At 45.7% G+C, this 13,136-nt stretch overlaps 2 protein-coding genes and 1 non-coding gene across 4 annotated transcripts in view; 1 reads left to right on the plus strand and 2 right to left on the minus strand.

Moving 5' to 3' along the window:
* ELAPOR1 (endosome-lysosome associated apoptosis and autophagy regulator 1) overlaps positions 1-5,972 on the minus strand; it is a 73,029-nt gene extending 67,057 nt beyond the window's left edge. The window contains exons 1-3 of one of the 2 annotated variants that reach the window (XM_061121237.1): positions 5,733-5,972; positions 5,493-5,634; positions 2,084-2,289 (exon numbers count right to left, since the gene is read on the minus strand). In XM_061121237.1, the coding sequence (XP_060977220.1) occupies positions 2,084-2,289; positions 5,493-5,517 (231 nt within the window). In that variant the 5' untranslated portion in view covers positions 5,518-5,634; positions 5,733-5,972. Of the gene's footprint in view, positions 1-2,083; positions 2,290-2,976; positions 3,114-5,492; positions 5,635-5,732 lie in introns of those variants that run through there. The other variant, XM_061121238.1, reaches the window with a different exon arrangement.
* Positions 3,276-8,238, plus strand: CFAP276 (cilia and flagella associated protein 276). Its single transcript, XM_061121242.1, has 5 exons — positions 3,276-3,500; positions 6,178-6,294; positions 6,802-6,917; positions 7,249-7,376; positions 7,776-8,238. The coding sequence occupies exons 1-5, from the start codon at positions 3,420-3,422 to the stop codon at positions 7,844-7,846; spliced, it is 513 nt and encodes a 170-aa protein (XP_060977225.1). The 5' UTR covers positions 3,276-3,419; the 3' UTR covers positions 7,847-8,238.
* A 1,334-nt stretch (positions 8,239-9,572) lies between these two features.
* On the minus strand, positions 9,573-10,017 carry LOC133041877 (small Cajal body-specific RNA 2). Its single transcript, XR_009689427.1, has one exon. It is a non-coding gene; the product is annotated as a small Cajal body-specific RNA 2 (non-coding RNA).
* Positions 10,018-13,136: the final 3,119 nt, after the last annotated feature.

Genomic DNA, 13,136 nt, shown 5'->3' on the forward strand with positions numbered 1-13,136 from the left:
TCTACAGATCTAAAAACTGGGTAGTAAGTAACAGGCAGGAACTGGAACCTGCCTGTTGAGTATGTTGATCTCCATAGCTTTCCACTGCCCTCAATTTATGCTCTGTGGCAAGGCCTTTTGCTTAGGCAAATGTCAATCATTTTAAAAGGACTAAAGGCAAAATTTGTACACAAGTTAGAGCTCTCAAATATCAGTATTCTTCCCTCCCTAGGAAGCAAGATGATACAATGTGTTTAATTTCTTAAATGTCTCATATTTGCCAAAGATCTCAACAAGAAGTGGTAGTTGAACTGTAAGATTCTTACCTTCCACTCAGGGGACTCCAATGTTGGATTCTTAGGCAAGTGACTTTGCTTGATGGAACTGGTTATCTTGATTGGTTAGACCACAGACCACCAAGGCCAGTAAGCCACATTCACTGACAAAATCATCCTGTTCCCAGCCATCTTTAAAACAGGTCATGAAGTGGCTAAGTGAAAATATGGATGATCCAGGGCAGGACATTGCTGGGACTGACACAAGTTACCATTGGTAAATTTCCATTGGTAAACTTTGGAGTGACTGGAGTCACTCATTCACATTCATCAGTAAATATTCATGAGGTATATTTATTCACACACAAAAATCTCTTTTCCCACCCTCTCATTTCTTCATGATCGATTGTATTGTAGATAGTCTAATGGTTAGAATGTTGTCGTTATTTAGTCACTAAGTTGTATCCAACTCTTTGCAACCCCACGGACTGTAGCCTACCAGACTCCTCTGTCCATAGGATTTCCCAGGCAAGAATACTGGAGTGGGTTGCCATTTCCTTCTCCAGGGGATCTCCCTGACCCAGGGATTGAACCTGTGTCTCCTTCTTGGCAGGCAGATTCTTTACCACTGAGCTACTCTGGAAGCCAAATGGTTAGAATAGCTTCATAATAATACATTTCCATATGGGATGGGGTTGTTTTAGCTAATCAGTAGTTAATACTGACAACTTATAAATATTTCAACCTCTCAAAACCTTAGCCAAGTATGACACTTTAAATTAATTATACAGGGCTAGACTCTTAATGTATTATGAAGGTTTTCACATTTCACATAGATAACAGTAATTTTTATTTTGCTTCTCCCCATGCCTTTCATGTAATTCTTAAAAATATGTTGTTGTTGCCTCCACCATATGGTTAAAAAAAGGTACTCAAAACACAACAAATTACTCTTATTTCTATACTATAGAAACTACTGAGTTTCATTACCCCTTCATACCTTTTTGTATCCCTCCAAAAGAATGTTGAAAGGCATTTTTGGTTGGAAGACATTCACTACTTATTCTCTGAATTATGTTGGCAACATTTTATAAACACTTGAAAAAGACTTGTGACATATGTTAGCAAAAGTCCAGAGAAAGAAACTAGAGATTGGCAGGAAGCAAGATATTAAGGAACTCAACAGTCTGACCAAAGGTGGGTCATGCACTGTCAGATACACTGAAGCAAGCATACTGGGGGAGGCAAGTTATAAACCGGATTTAGCAGCCCACAAGATAACCAGATGTTGACTACCAAGGGGACAGAGGTGATGGGATCCTTCAGTCCCTCTCGCAGACCTCCCACCTTTACATGCCTTCCTTGAAGCCATGATACGATCACAAGTAATCCCACTTCCATCCATTACTTTCCTCTAGCCTTCCAAACTCCTTTCTTACCCCACTTCTCTCCTTTTCCACTTTCTATTTTGCCCCTCTGTACATAATCTTTTGTTTTCAACCACTTTTGAGTAATTTCATTTCAGCTGAGAAACAACTCATGTCTTCTCCCCTCGTTCCGAGCCCAGGGACTCGAGTCCCTCCTGAGCTCCTTGGAGGTGGGACCTTTCCCGAGCTCAGCAGTCCAAGCTCTGAGGGTGATCTATTCTGTGAGTCCTCCAACGGGGTGGCCCCTCCATGACGCCAGTCTGCTCCTCTCCCTTCTTCCCCCTATCCCCAAAGAACCTAAACTCCGTGCCCTCTGAAACTATCTGTGTCTAAGTCCCCAAGATCTCCGCCGGGATCCAAGATTTTTTGACCTAAGTGGGGTCGGGTCGGGGAGGACAGTACCTCTTTGCAGGCGTGAAGCTCCGGTCCCGCTCCCTGAGTCACCTGGAAGGCGGTCCCAACCCAGAGCAGCAGCCGCAGAAGCCGGAGTGTGCGCGGCTCAGGTCTTCCCCTGCCTCTGGCAGAGGGATGGAGGCTGTGGCCAGGCTCAGCCATAGTGTTGTTCCGAGCGAGCGGCAGCAGCGGCTCAGGTGCTGCGGCTGCAGCTACTGCTGGCAGAAGGCGGAAAAAAAGGGGAGGGAGATTTACAGGGGGCAGGATGTAAGGGGCTGGGCTCGCTTCAGTCACCTCCCTGCGGCTACGCCAAGGCCGCCCATCCTTCCTCCTCCCTCCTTTCTCTTATCCTCCTCCTACCCACGTCGCCTTGGCAACCGCCTCCTCTTTCCCTTCGCGCGGGTGGGGCAGGGACCACGCGCTCCTCTGCCGCTCACCTGCCGGTCGCCATGGCAGCCGCCGCCGCTAGCGCGCGCCGCGCAGAAATACACGAGCCCAGGTTCTGCAACCGGCCCAGCAGGCGCGCACAAGGCTCATGCAAAGAACGCTGTGGGAACAACCTCCAAGCCATCGCCACCAAATTCATTATTTCGGGCCATCGGCTACCTATGAGCATCACTAATTTTGCAGACGTGGCGTTCTGCATACACTTATTAAGCATCTTGGTAAAAGCGACAGAAAAATGACCGCGATGATGTCTCTCCTCCAGGGATTATAGCCTGGAAGATTGGCCCGGGTAGGAGTTACCTACTGTAACAGCTGCTTCTGGGGATCTTACTTCCACCACGCCAAACCCATTTGTGAATTTACAACCAGTCCTGTGCGAAGGCCTAGGACTCATATAGTCAAGCCGAGTTTAAGCAAGGAGAGTTTGCCTTAGCTGGGCAATTTTCCAAACGCACCTGGACTCCTCTGTCTTTTGATATCCCCATTCTGTCATCGCTCTGAGAAATCCTCTCGTAAGATTCCAAGGAGAAGGACATTTCAGGGCTGGCTATCTTTTACGAATTCTTTCCTAAACTGAAGTCTTTTGCAGAAGATCTGTAAGATGGGAGGCCGGCGTTTTTCACTGACGGCCCACGAGTGCAAATCCAGGGCTCCCGAGCACACTCGGTGGCTCTTTCGCCTCTGTGTTCCCAGTAGCCCGAGGGGCCTCCCGCGTTAGACCGCCAGGTGGCGCCCTTCTCGGAGGGACTTCGCCTTAGTCACAGAAGGCCGAGCAGTTGCCTGGCAACTGAAATTGGCGTTCCAAACAATTGGGATCAGGGCTTCTCCGCATGCTAGGTTGTGTGCGGCTGCGCGGGTCTCTCATCCCTCTTAAGAGCGCCTCGCTCGGCGTTTTACCATGCCTCTCACCCCAGACCCTTTCCAGAACTCAGCGTTGGATAAAGATGATTCCTACTTGGGAAAGTCGCGGGCTTCCAAGGTACTGAGGTTTCTTACGCAGGTACCCAGTAGGGTCGACCTCACTCTTCTGTCGGCCTGACCGGAAGAAGTGGTAGCTTAACCCTGGTGAGGACACTGAGTCAGGTACGGGAGAGGTTTGTTTTCTGCCTGCCTCAATGATCCCATATTCAGGTCTCCCCACCTTTCACAGGTGCTTTTGAGCAGAGGGAAGTGGCGCTCTAGTCCAGAGGAACAAGGGGCACTTGCGGACCTAAGCAATGAATAGTATGACGGGGCTTGCACAGGCCCAGATTCCACCAGGCAACGCTTTGCCCTATTTAGGAAACTCTTCTATGAAGAGACGTGAGGTATAGAGTGGGAAAGAAGTATCAAACACCAGGTCATGCTTTATACATCGGTCTTTGATTCATGTTGGAATGTGTTTGCGTGTATGTGTGTTTCATAATGGTCCAGGAGGAGTAATGGACCCTAAAGCAGTGATGCAAGGGGTGGAGCTAAGATGCAAAGGGCAGGACCGATGGGGCTTTGTGGCTGACTGGATATGGGCCCAAGAGAGTGGCCAGTCTAGGAGGGCTCCTAGGTTTCTGAGGGCTTCAGTTCAGTCACTCAGTCGTGTCCGACTCTTTGCGACCCCGTGAATCACAGCACGCCAGGTCTCCCTGTCCATCATCAACTCCCAGAGTTCACCCAAACTCATGTGCATCAAGTCGGTGATGCCATCCAGCCATCTCATCCTCTGTCGTCCCCTTCTCCTCCTGCCCCCAGTCCCTCCCAGCATCAGGGTCTTTTCCAATGAGTCAACTCTTCGCATGAGGTGGCCAAAGTATTGGAGTTTCAGCCTCAGCATCAGTCCTTCCAATGAACACCCAGAACTGATCTCCTTTAGGATGGACTGGTTGGATCTCCCTGCAGTCCAAGGGACTCTCAAGAGTCTGAGGGCTTGATACCATTTACTGAATGAGGTGTCCAGGAAAAGAAGGTTTGGGGAGAATGACATTGAGATCAATGATATAGTTGTTGTTTTTTTGGTGCCTGTGGGATACTCTGTGGAGATGAAGAGTAGGTGACACGGTTAGGGCTGTGGGCTGACGATGTGTGGAAGCCACAGTATTCACAGAGTGGTACTTGAAGCCATAGGAGGGAATGAGCTCATCCAGTGAATGTGAGAGTCAGAAAGAGAAATGAAACCCCTGGAGAATCCCACTCAGGGGCAGAGAGAGAAAACAGAGCTGAGAAGGAAGCTGAGAAATAATAGCCAGATGCAGGAGAAAAACCAGGAGGAGCTAGACCCATGCAGGATGGAGAGAACATTTTGTGGAATCAGAGTTGTGGCACCAGAAACCACTGAGGTCAAATAAGATCAGGTCTAGAAATGATCCACTTGATCTAACCACAAAGGTCATTAGCACGAGTAGTTTCAGTGGATGCTTGAGGCAGAGGTCAGACTGTATTGGGATGGAAAGGGGATGGAAAAGGGGTGGGAGAGGAAGTGGAGAGTAGTATGTGTTGACTCTGAAAGAAGGCTGGTTCAGTAGGAACATCGTGGAGTGGAAGCCAGACAGTGACGAAAGGATGAGGAAAAGCTGGACACAGATGCCAGGATAGCACAGGTCCCTAAAGTACCAGGAAGGGCTGGGTTCAGGAAGGAAGAGTTATTCTTGAATAAAAGGGACTTCCCTTTCTCTGAAATGGACAGAAAATGGATAGTGAAGATGGCAACTCATGCTTGACATGCTTGACGTTCTCAGTGAAAGGCCATCTCACCCTTCTGCTTATAGGGATGATGAGGCTTATGCAGCCTTGGAGGACTGGAAGAGCTACCTGTGCTTGCATCATATGTAACATTCCCATCTCCTTTTCACCTTTCTTGGTGATAGCATAGTGCCTGGTCCACCATTCAATTAATGCCTGATTGAGCTGAGTCACACAGCACTGTGTCATACACTGGGGATGAAGGTTCCAACATCAGATAGGATGAATGAGATTTCTACTAGGTTGTAGTTGTACTCACTGGAATTCATTGATTCAGTTAGCATCTCATTTTAGAACACCATGTCTTAGGTCGCTGTGCTGGGTACTGGGGACACAGTGGTGAGCAATATGGCATTTTACATGTGACGTAGAAATCAGCTGTGTGCTTTTCATATTCATACCTGCAGGGTTTTAATGAGAGAACCAAACATTCAATGAACTTTTTGACATTCCTGCAGAAACAATGACCCTTCCTTGCTTACCGAAATTTTTTTCTCACCTGTCTAGACACTGTTCTCTTCTGATTCTCCTCTCCCGATTCTCTTGTCTCTGACTGCCCCCAGCCAACCCCATTATAATATTGTGCAGTCCTCATGAACCACCTCTTCCTTTTTGGTCAGATTCTTTTTGGGAGGCTTCAGCTGTTACTCCAACAACTGCATATTGAGTTGAATATCTTACCTCTTCCTCTTGCCTGTCTGCTCCCCATCCTTCACTTCATGTCTCACTTCACCCCCTTCCCTGTCTTCCTGGCCCATTTCTGTCAGTTCTAAGAGAAAACTTAGGAGAGTCAAAAGGCTGGGAGGCTTGCCACATATCATCCTTCTCATTTAGATGTCTTGATTCAATTAAAATGGAATGGCAGGAGGGGGTGGATGTCACTGATGCTACCACATCAGCAAGGCCTTCGGTAACCAAGTGTGGGTGTCGTTTCTCTTTTGCAGAAACTGCCATGTAAAAACCCAACTCACCTTGCTCAGCAACAAGAACCCTGGTGTCGACTCAGCTCAACTCCCACAATTACCTCCATGAAACGGGATGTTTTGTTTTTTTATTCAGAGGTACCTAGCATTGAAATGCTGTTTCTCATTATATCCACTTAGGATTAATGACTATCCTTTTTGAAAGGCAGTCTGTCCCTGACTGCTTTAGCAGCTTTATCTTACCCCCAATCCAAGATCCTATCAAATCTAAAACCAAATACCAACTTTATCAGGGCTATGGGAAGGCAAAAGGCTTGAGTTTTGCTGCAGTTAATTATTTGGAGCAAATAATTCTCTCATTAGACTTTTCATTATAACCATGAATGAGGTAAGGCCCATTAAGCTCAAGTGGTTCCCATGTTTCCAGGAGAGCTTCCCACTCCTTAGACTTAACCACGAAACAATTCTATATGGACAAGATTTAAGAAGTCATCATGTACAGTAATTTGGTGTGTAAAGAGCTGGTGGGTCTCAGGCCCCAAAAGGGTTCACTCTGCTTTGGGAGAAGAGTAGAGCCCAATAGCACCCGACTAGAATGGGTGCACAGGTGGCAAGTTAACCCTGAGGGGTTGGCCTCCTCTGTAGATACCAAAGGATGACCTGGATTTCCGCTTAGCAGCCTTGTACAACCACCACACAGGGACATTCAAGAACAAAAGTGAGATACTCACACACCAGGAGACCATCCAGGATACCCGCAGGTAAGTGGTGGAGGCAGAGCCTCGCCCTAAGAACAATGCCATCCAATCAAGTAAGGTAAACTGTCACCTGGGAAATAATCAATAGGTTCCTATTTGTATAGATTTTTGCATTTTTTTTTTTTACTTCTGTATCTGTAATACAATTTCTGTGTTTTTTTTTTTCCCTAAAATGCAGAGATCTTCCAAAATTGGGCTCATCCATATAAAAATTTGGTTAATTTGAGAGCCCAGAAAGGGCCTTTGGTTGCTGTATTTTTGAGGCTGCATGCAACTCCTTCCCTCCTTACTTTCTCTTGATTTCATTCTCCCCTGTTCTTCCCACATCTTCCAGAATCAAGACTCAATTCCCTGGAGAATTTTTACCTGCTCCCCAACCACCCCCCATCACTTCCAGAGCTAACATCAGACATTGGATCAACCCTAAGAAGGAGTCTATTCACAGCATACAGGGATCCATAGGTAAGGGTTAGAAGACTGAGGAATGGGGGGAAGATGGGTGGTGCAAGAGTTTTTCTAAATGGACACAGGAATCACAGAGTTGAGGTGGCTGGCTATTAGGGAACATGAGGGATAACTGAGTCAGGCACATATCAGGCTAATGCCAGCGGACATGCTGACTGTAGAGCTAGGAAATGAATTCAGTTTCAGAGCCTCTGCCTTAGCCTTAGGTCTGATGGACAAGAATTTTCAGCAAAGGACAGAAACCTGGGGAAAGACCTATAGCTACCTCCCATCAGTCTTCTGTGCTTCCCTAGCTGTTAGAACCTTCTCCATGGTCCCTGTGAAAGTATGGGTGACAAATTCCCAGAACAGGCAACAGATCTTAAATTCACAGCCCATTCCTTCTTTTCTCCACAGTGTCCCCTCACACTGCAGCCACCAATGGAGGGTACTCCCGAAAGAATGATGGTGGTTTCTTCTCCACCTAAGTGTGGACAGGCCCCTGGACTAATTAATCATTGTGGAACATCCTGCCGACCACCTCCATTAAATAGATTTGTGTAAGTTGAAGCCTGGAGTATGTGTTACCCGCAGACTACAAGTTGCCACTTGACTACTCTTAAAATATGGAAGTTTCTCAACTTCTAGAAACTAATCCTATTGGGCAATATTTGCAATTCGGTCATCTTGCCGAAACAATAAGGATTTAGGATGGAACAGCACTGTTTTTGGCAGGAGACAGGTATTCACATTTTGTAAACTGGAGTCATTCAAACCATACAGATATATAGCCATTCAACCTTTCTTGAAAACTTTTCATGTGTCAGGTGCTGAGCTAATTGTTAGGGAGACAAGAATGGGCATTGTCCATTCTCTCAATAAACTTACAGACACTAACTTTAGTAGCTCTTTGTGGCATTAATATTAATGCAGAGGTCACACTTAACAGGATTTCAGACCTTCTGGATTTAGTCATTTGCTGGGCTCTCCTTCTCCATGAGAGCTCAGTCTCCCTGGTCCTTCTTCCTTGCCATTGTTCATTGTCTTAACTCTGCTGTCTCCTTGCCTGGGAGTCAATTCTTTTTTGGTTGCCTTGATTTATAGCCCCTGATTCTTAGAAACAGAGCTTGACAATCTGATCCTAGGGTCTGAAAGTACCTAAAAACTAATGCATTAACGTGGTTTCTAAAATTACAAGCCACTCACAGGAACCTGCTGTCAGAATGAGCAAGAAATGACAGACCCTTTAGAATATTGTCCAATTTAAGTTCCCATTTCTAAACTTGGACAGCATATGCACTGTTGAATAAATCAGATGTGAAAGGGCTTCTGTTTGGTACTCAAGTGCAGGGTCCTTAAATTCCACCAAACTAACAGTCCCTCTTCTACAGAGGTACTCCAATTTATTCATAGTGTTTAGCTAAGTGGCAATATTTTCAGTTCTCATTATTTAGAAGGGCTGGAAGTAGCAGAGAGGGGTGACTCTCTGGATAATCACCTCATGCGAGTTGATACTGAAAATCAAAAAATTTATTACTGCGATCCATGCATGGAGGCTTTAAATAATAAGATTCCTAGACCTCTCTGATAATTATTATTCAGTAAATCTGGTGCGGGTCCCTGGAATCTGAATTCTTATAAGCTTTCCAAGTTCTCTTATGAACATATATACACATATATTGTTGTTTAGCCACTAAATTATGTCCGACTCTTTCCCACCCCATGGACTGTAGCCCGCCAGGCGCCTCTGTCCATGGGATTCTTCAGGGAAGAATACTGGAGTGGGTTGCCATTTCCTTCTCCAGGGAATCTTCCCAACCCAGGGATCGAATCAGGGTCTCCTGCACTGCAGACGAATTCTTTACCACTGAGCCACCTGGGAAGCCCTTATATACACATATATAGACGTGCGTATACACCTACATGCCTCCACGGGCAGGCGCTGTATAGTTTCTTTAGACCGAGGGCACAAATGTTGGTATCACACGCAAGAGTCATGATGACAAGGTGGGCCTAAAGAAAGGGAAAAAAAAAAAAAAAAGGCGCCTAGAAAAGTAAAACTGCAGCAGAGAACAAGGTCTCTGTCCCAATTTAGATTCGCCGCCTGCGGGCGAGTCGACGCCTAGTTCGACGGCCCGCCAAAGACTCCAGCCCGCTATCGACTGTCGACACGTTATCCCCAACGCCACAGGCGGCCGTGCCCTGGGGCCGGGCTCAGATCAGAATCGCCTCGATAATCAATGGCGCGGGACAAGACCGGCCTCGTCTATCTGATCAATTCATCACTTCTGAGCGCCGGGCACCATAGGACCGGCTCCGGAACCTCCGGGGCCACGGCGTTGCCACCGCCCAAGGGGCCTCGCTGCACAGCGCCCCGAGGAAGGGCTTCGCAGGAGGGAAGCTTTTCATTTCGGGTCGGCCCGGCGGGGCTGGAGTCACAACCCGATCAAATAAGATCAACGTGTAGGCCGGGGGAGGGGGCGCAGGGGCAGGCACACGCACTCACACATTAACTCATCCACTCACACATTCACGCGTCCACTCACACACTCGGCCTACACGCGCCGCCCCCCCCCCCCCCCCCCCCCACACACCACACACAACACCACACAACAATTCACAGTAACCTAACTTCCAGCCCGCTCTCCCTCCGGTGAAGGAGCGGAAGTTCGCACTCTCTTTTATAGCCCCCGGTCCCGGAGGCTTCTGGGAGGAACCACCAAGCACCGGCCCTCTCCGAGTGTGCACTTTGCTGCCCTCGCGTGGTTCGGAGGGGAACCAAGGGCCCTGGTTCAGGTCCGTTCAGTCGTTCAGTCGTGTCCAACCCCACGGACTGCAGAACGCCAGTCTTCCCTGTCCATCACCAACTTCCGGAGCTTACTCAAACTCATGTCCATTAAGTCGGTGATGCCATCCAACCATCTCATCCCTCTGCTGTCCCCTTCTCCTCTCGTCTTCAATCTTTCCCAGCATCAGGGTCTTTTCAAATCAGTCAGTTCTTCGCGTCAGGTGGCCAAAGTATTGGAGTTTCAGCTTCAGCATCAGTCCTTCCAATGAATATTCAGGATTGATTTCCTTTAGGATTGACTGGTTGGATCTCCTTGCTGTCCAAGGGACTCTCAAGAGCCACAGTTCAAAAGCATCAATACTTTGGCGCTCAGCTTTCTTTATAGTCCAACTGTCACATCCATACATTACTACTGGAAAAGCCATAGCTTTGACTAGACGGATCTTTGTTGGCAAAGTAATGTCTCTGCTTTTTAATATGCTGTCTAGGTTAGTCATAACTTTTCTTCCAAGGAGCAAACATCTTTTAATTTCATGGCTGCAGTCACCATCTGCAGTGATTTTTGGAGCCCCCCAAATATAGTCCGCCACTGTTTCCATTGTTTCGACATCTACTTACCATGAAGTGAAAGGACTAGATGCCATGATCTTTGTTTTCTGAATGTTGAGTTTTAAGCCAACTTTTTCACTCTCCTCTTTCACTTTCATCAAGGGGCTCTTTAGTTCTTCGCTTTCTGTCATCAGGGTGGTGTCATCTGCATATCTGAGGTTATTGGTATCTCTCCTGGCAATCTTGATTCCAGATTGTGCTTCATCTAGTGCAGCATTTCTCATGATGTACTCTGCATATAAGTTAAATAAGCAAGGTGAAAATATACAGCCTTAACAGTACTCCTTTCCTGATTTGGAACCAGTCTGTTGTCCTATGGTTTGTTGTGATCCACACAAAGGCTTTGGCATAGTTAATAAAGCAGAAGTAGATGTCTTTCTGGAACTCTCTTGCTTTTTCAATGATCCAACAGATGTTGGCAATTTGATCACTGGTTCCTCTGCCTTTTCTAAATCTAGCTTGAATATCTGGAAGTTCATGGTTCACGTATTGCTGAAGCCTGGCTTGGAGAATTTTGAGCATTACTTTGCTAGCATATGAGATGAGTGTAATTGTGTGGTAGTTTGAACATTCTTTGGCATTGCCTTTCTTTGGGATTGGAACAATAACTGACCTTTTCCAGTCCTGTGGCCATTGCTGAGTTTTCCAAATTTGCTGACTTATTGAGTGCAGCAGGTTCACAGCATCATCTTTTAGGATTTGAAATAGCTCAACTGGAATGCCATCACCTCCACTAGCTTTGTTTATACTGATGCTTCCTAAGGCCCACTTGATGTCTGGCTCTAGGTGAGTGATTACACCATCATGATTATCTGGGTTGTGATCTTTTTTTGTATAGTTCTGTGTATTCTTGCCACCTCTTCTTAATATCTTCTGCTTCTGTTAGGTCCATACCATTTCTGTCCTTTATTGTGCCCATCTTTGCATGAAATGTTCCCTTGGTGTCTCTAATTTTCTTGAAGAGATCACCAGTCTTTCCCATTCTATTGTTTTCCTCTATTTCTTTGCATTGATCACTGAGGAAGGCTTTCTTATCCCTCCTTGCTATTCTTTGGAACTCTGCATTCAAATGGGTATATTTTTCCTTTTCTCCTTTGAGCCCTGCTAAGGCAGGACAAATTCCCAGAATGCTGAATTATAATTGCCTTTGAATCTTTGTGTAACATACTTATAACCATATCTATAGTTTTCCTTTGATCTTTGATTCAAGTTCTGGATATAAGATGATACAACCTCAGGATCCCTCTAGGTGAATGAGTTCTTTCTCCAGGAGAAGGCAAATTCTGATCATTCGAACACCAGCTTTCCCAGGATCTCCTCCCAAGGGAGAAGGCAAACATCATTTTACCAGAGGGAAAGGGTGAGAATAGATGACTTAAGTCCAAGGACTAAGTGGTTAGAATATCTAATGAGTAAAGGTAGGAAGGCATATCCCTGTCCCCACAAAGCCCTCTGCTACCCTTCACTTGCTTTTGCTTACTTTCATACCCAGTAAAATCTTTCAGTCTCTAGCATCAGTGAAAAAGAAGGAATGATTATGTAAATTACAATTAGCTCCTTTCACATCAGAGAGTATAAATTTAATGTCTCAGTTCCTTCTTTCTCCTTTTTCAGTGACACGTATGTGAAGGGGGAAGACAAATCAGAATTTTGTGAAGTCATGATTTGTGACAGTCCCATCATGCACCTGGAATAAACAAATAGGGGGAAAGTGTCCACTGTATGTGTCAGAAGCCCAAGAAATTTCTAGGTATATGAATGGGTAACCTGAAAACCTCATTTCACAGAAGAAATTTAATGACTGGTAATGGCAGTTAACACTTGTATTTTAATAGCAGTAGTAGGTAAAATATATTGGGAAATGTTATCTACATTACTTAATACGCCTCAAAGTGTATTAATATTTGTTTATATATATATATATATATATATATATGTAGTATATAGCTGGAATAAACAAATATATAGTGTGTGTGTGTATATATATATTTATAGGCTTCTCAGGTGGTGCAGTGGTAAAGAATCTGCCTGCCAATCCAAAGCAAGAGACTCAGGTTCAATTCCTGGATGGAAAGATCCCCTGGAGAAGGAAATGGCAACCTGGTCCAGTATTCTCAGCTGGAAGATTCCACGGACAGAGGAGCCTGGTGGGCTACAGTCCATGGAGTCACAAAGTTGGACATGACTGAGCAAATATACCCACATATGTGTGTGTATTTATATACGCACATATATATAAACACATATAAATATATATGCATGTACACACACACACACACTCTCTCTCTCTCTCAAAGGAGAAAGCTGTACCTTCATTGATTCTGAACTATATCATACATACATCATACATTCAATGACCATCACAAGGGGTTAACAGGACT

The sequence above is a fragment of the Dama dama genome, chromosome 20, assembly GCF_033118175.1.
Source record: "Dama dama isolate Ldn47 chromosome 20, ASM3311817v1, whole genome shotgun sequence".
Taxonomy (NCBI): domain Eukaryota; kingdom Metazoa; phylum Chordata; class Mammalia; order Artiodactyla; family Cervidae; genus Dama; species Dama dama.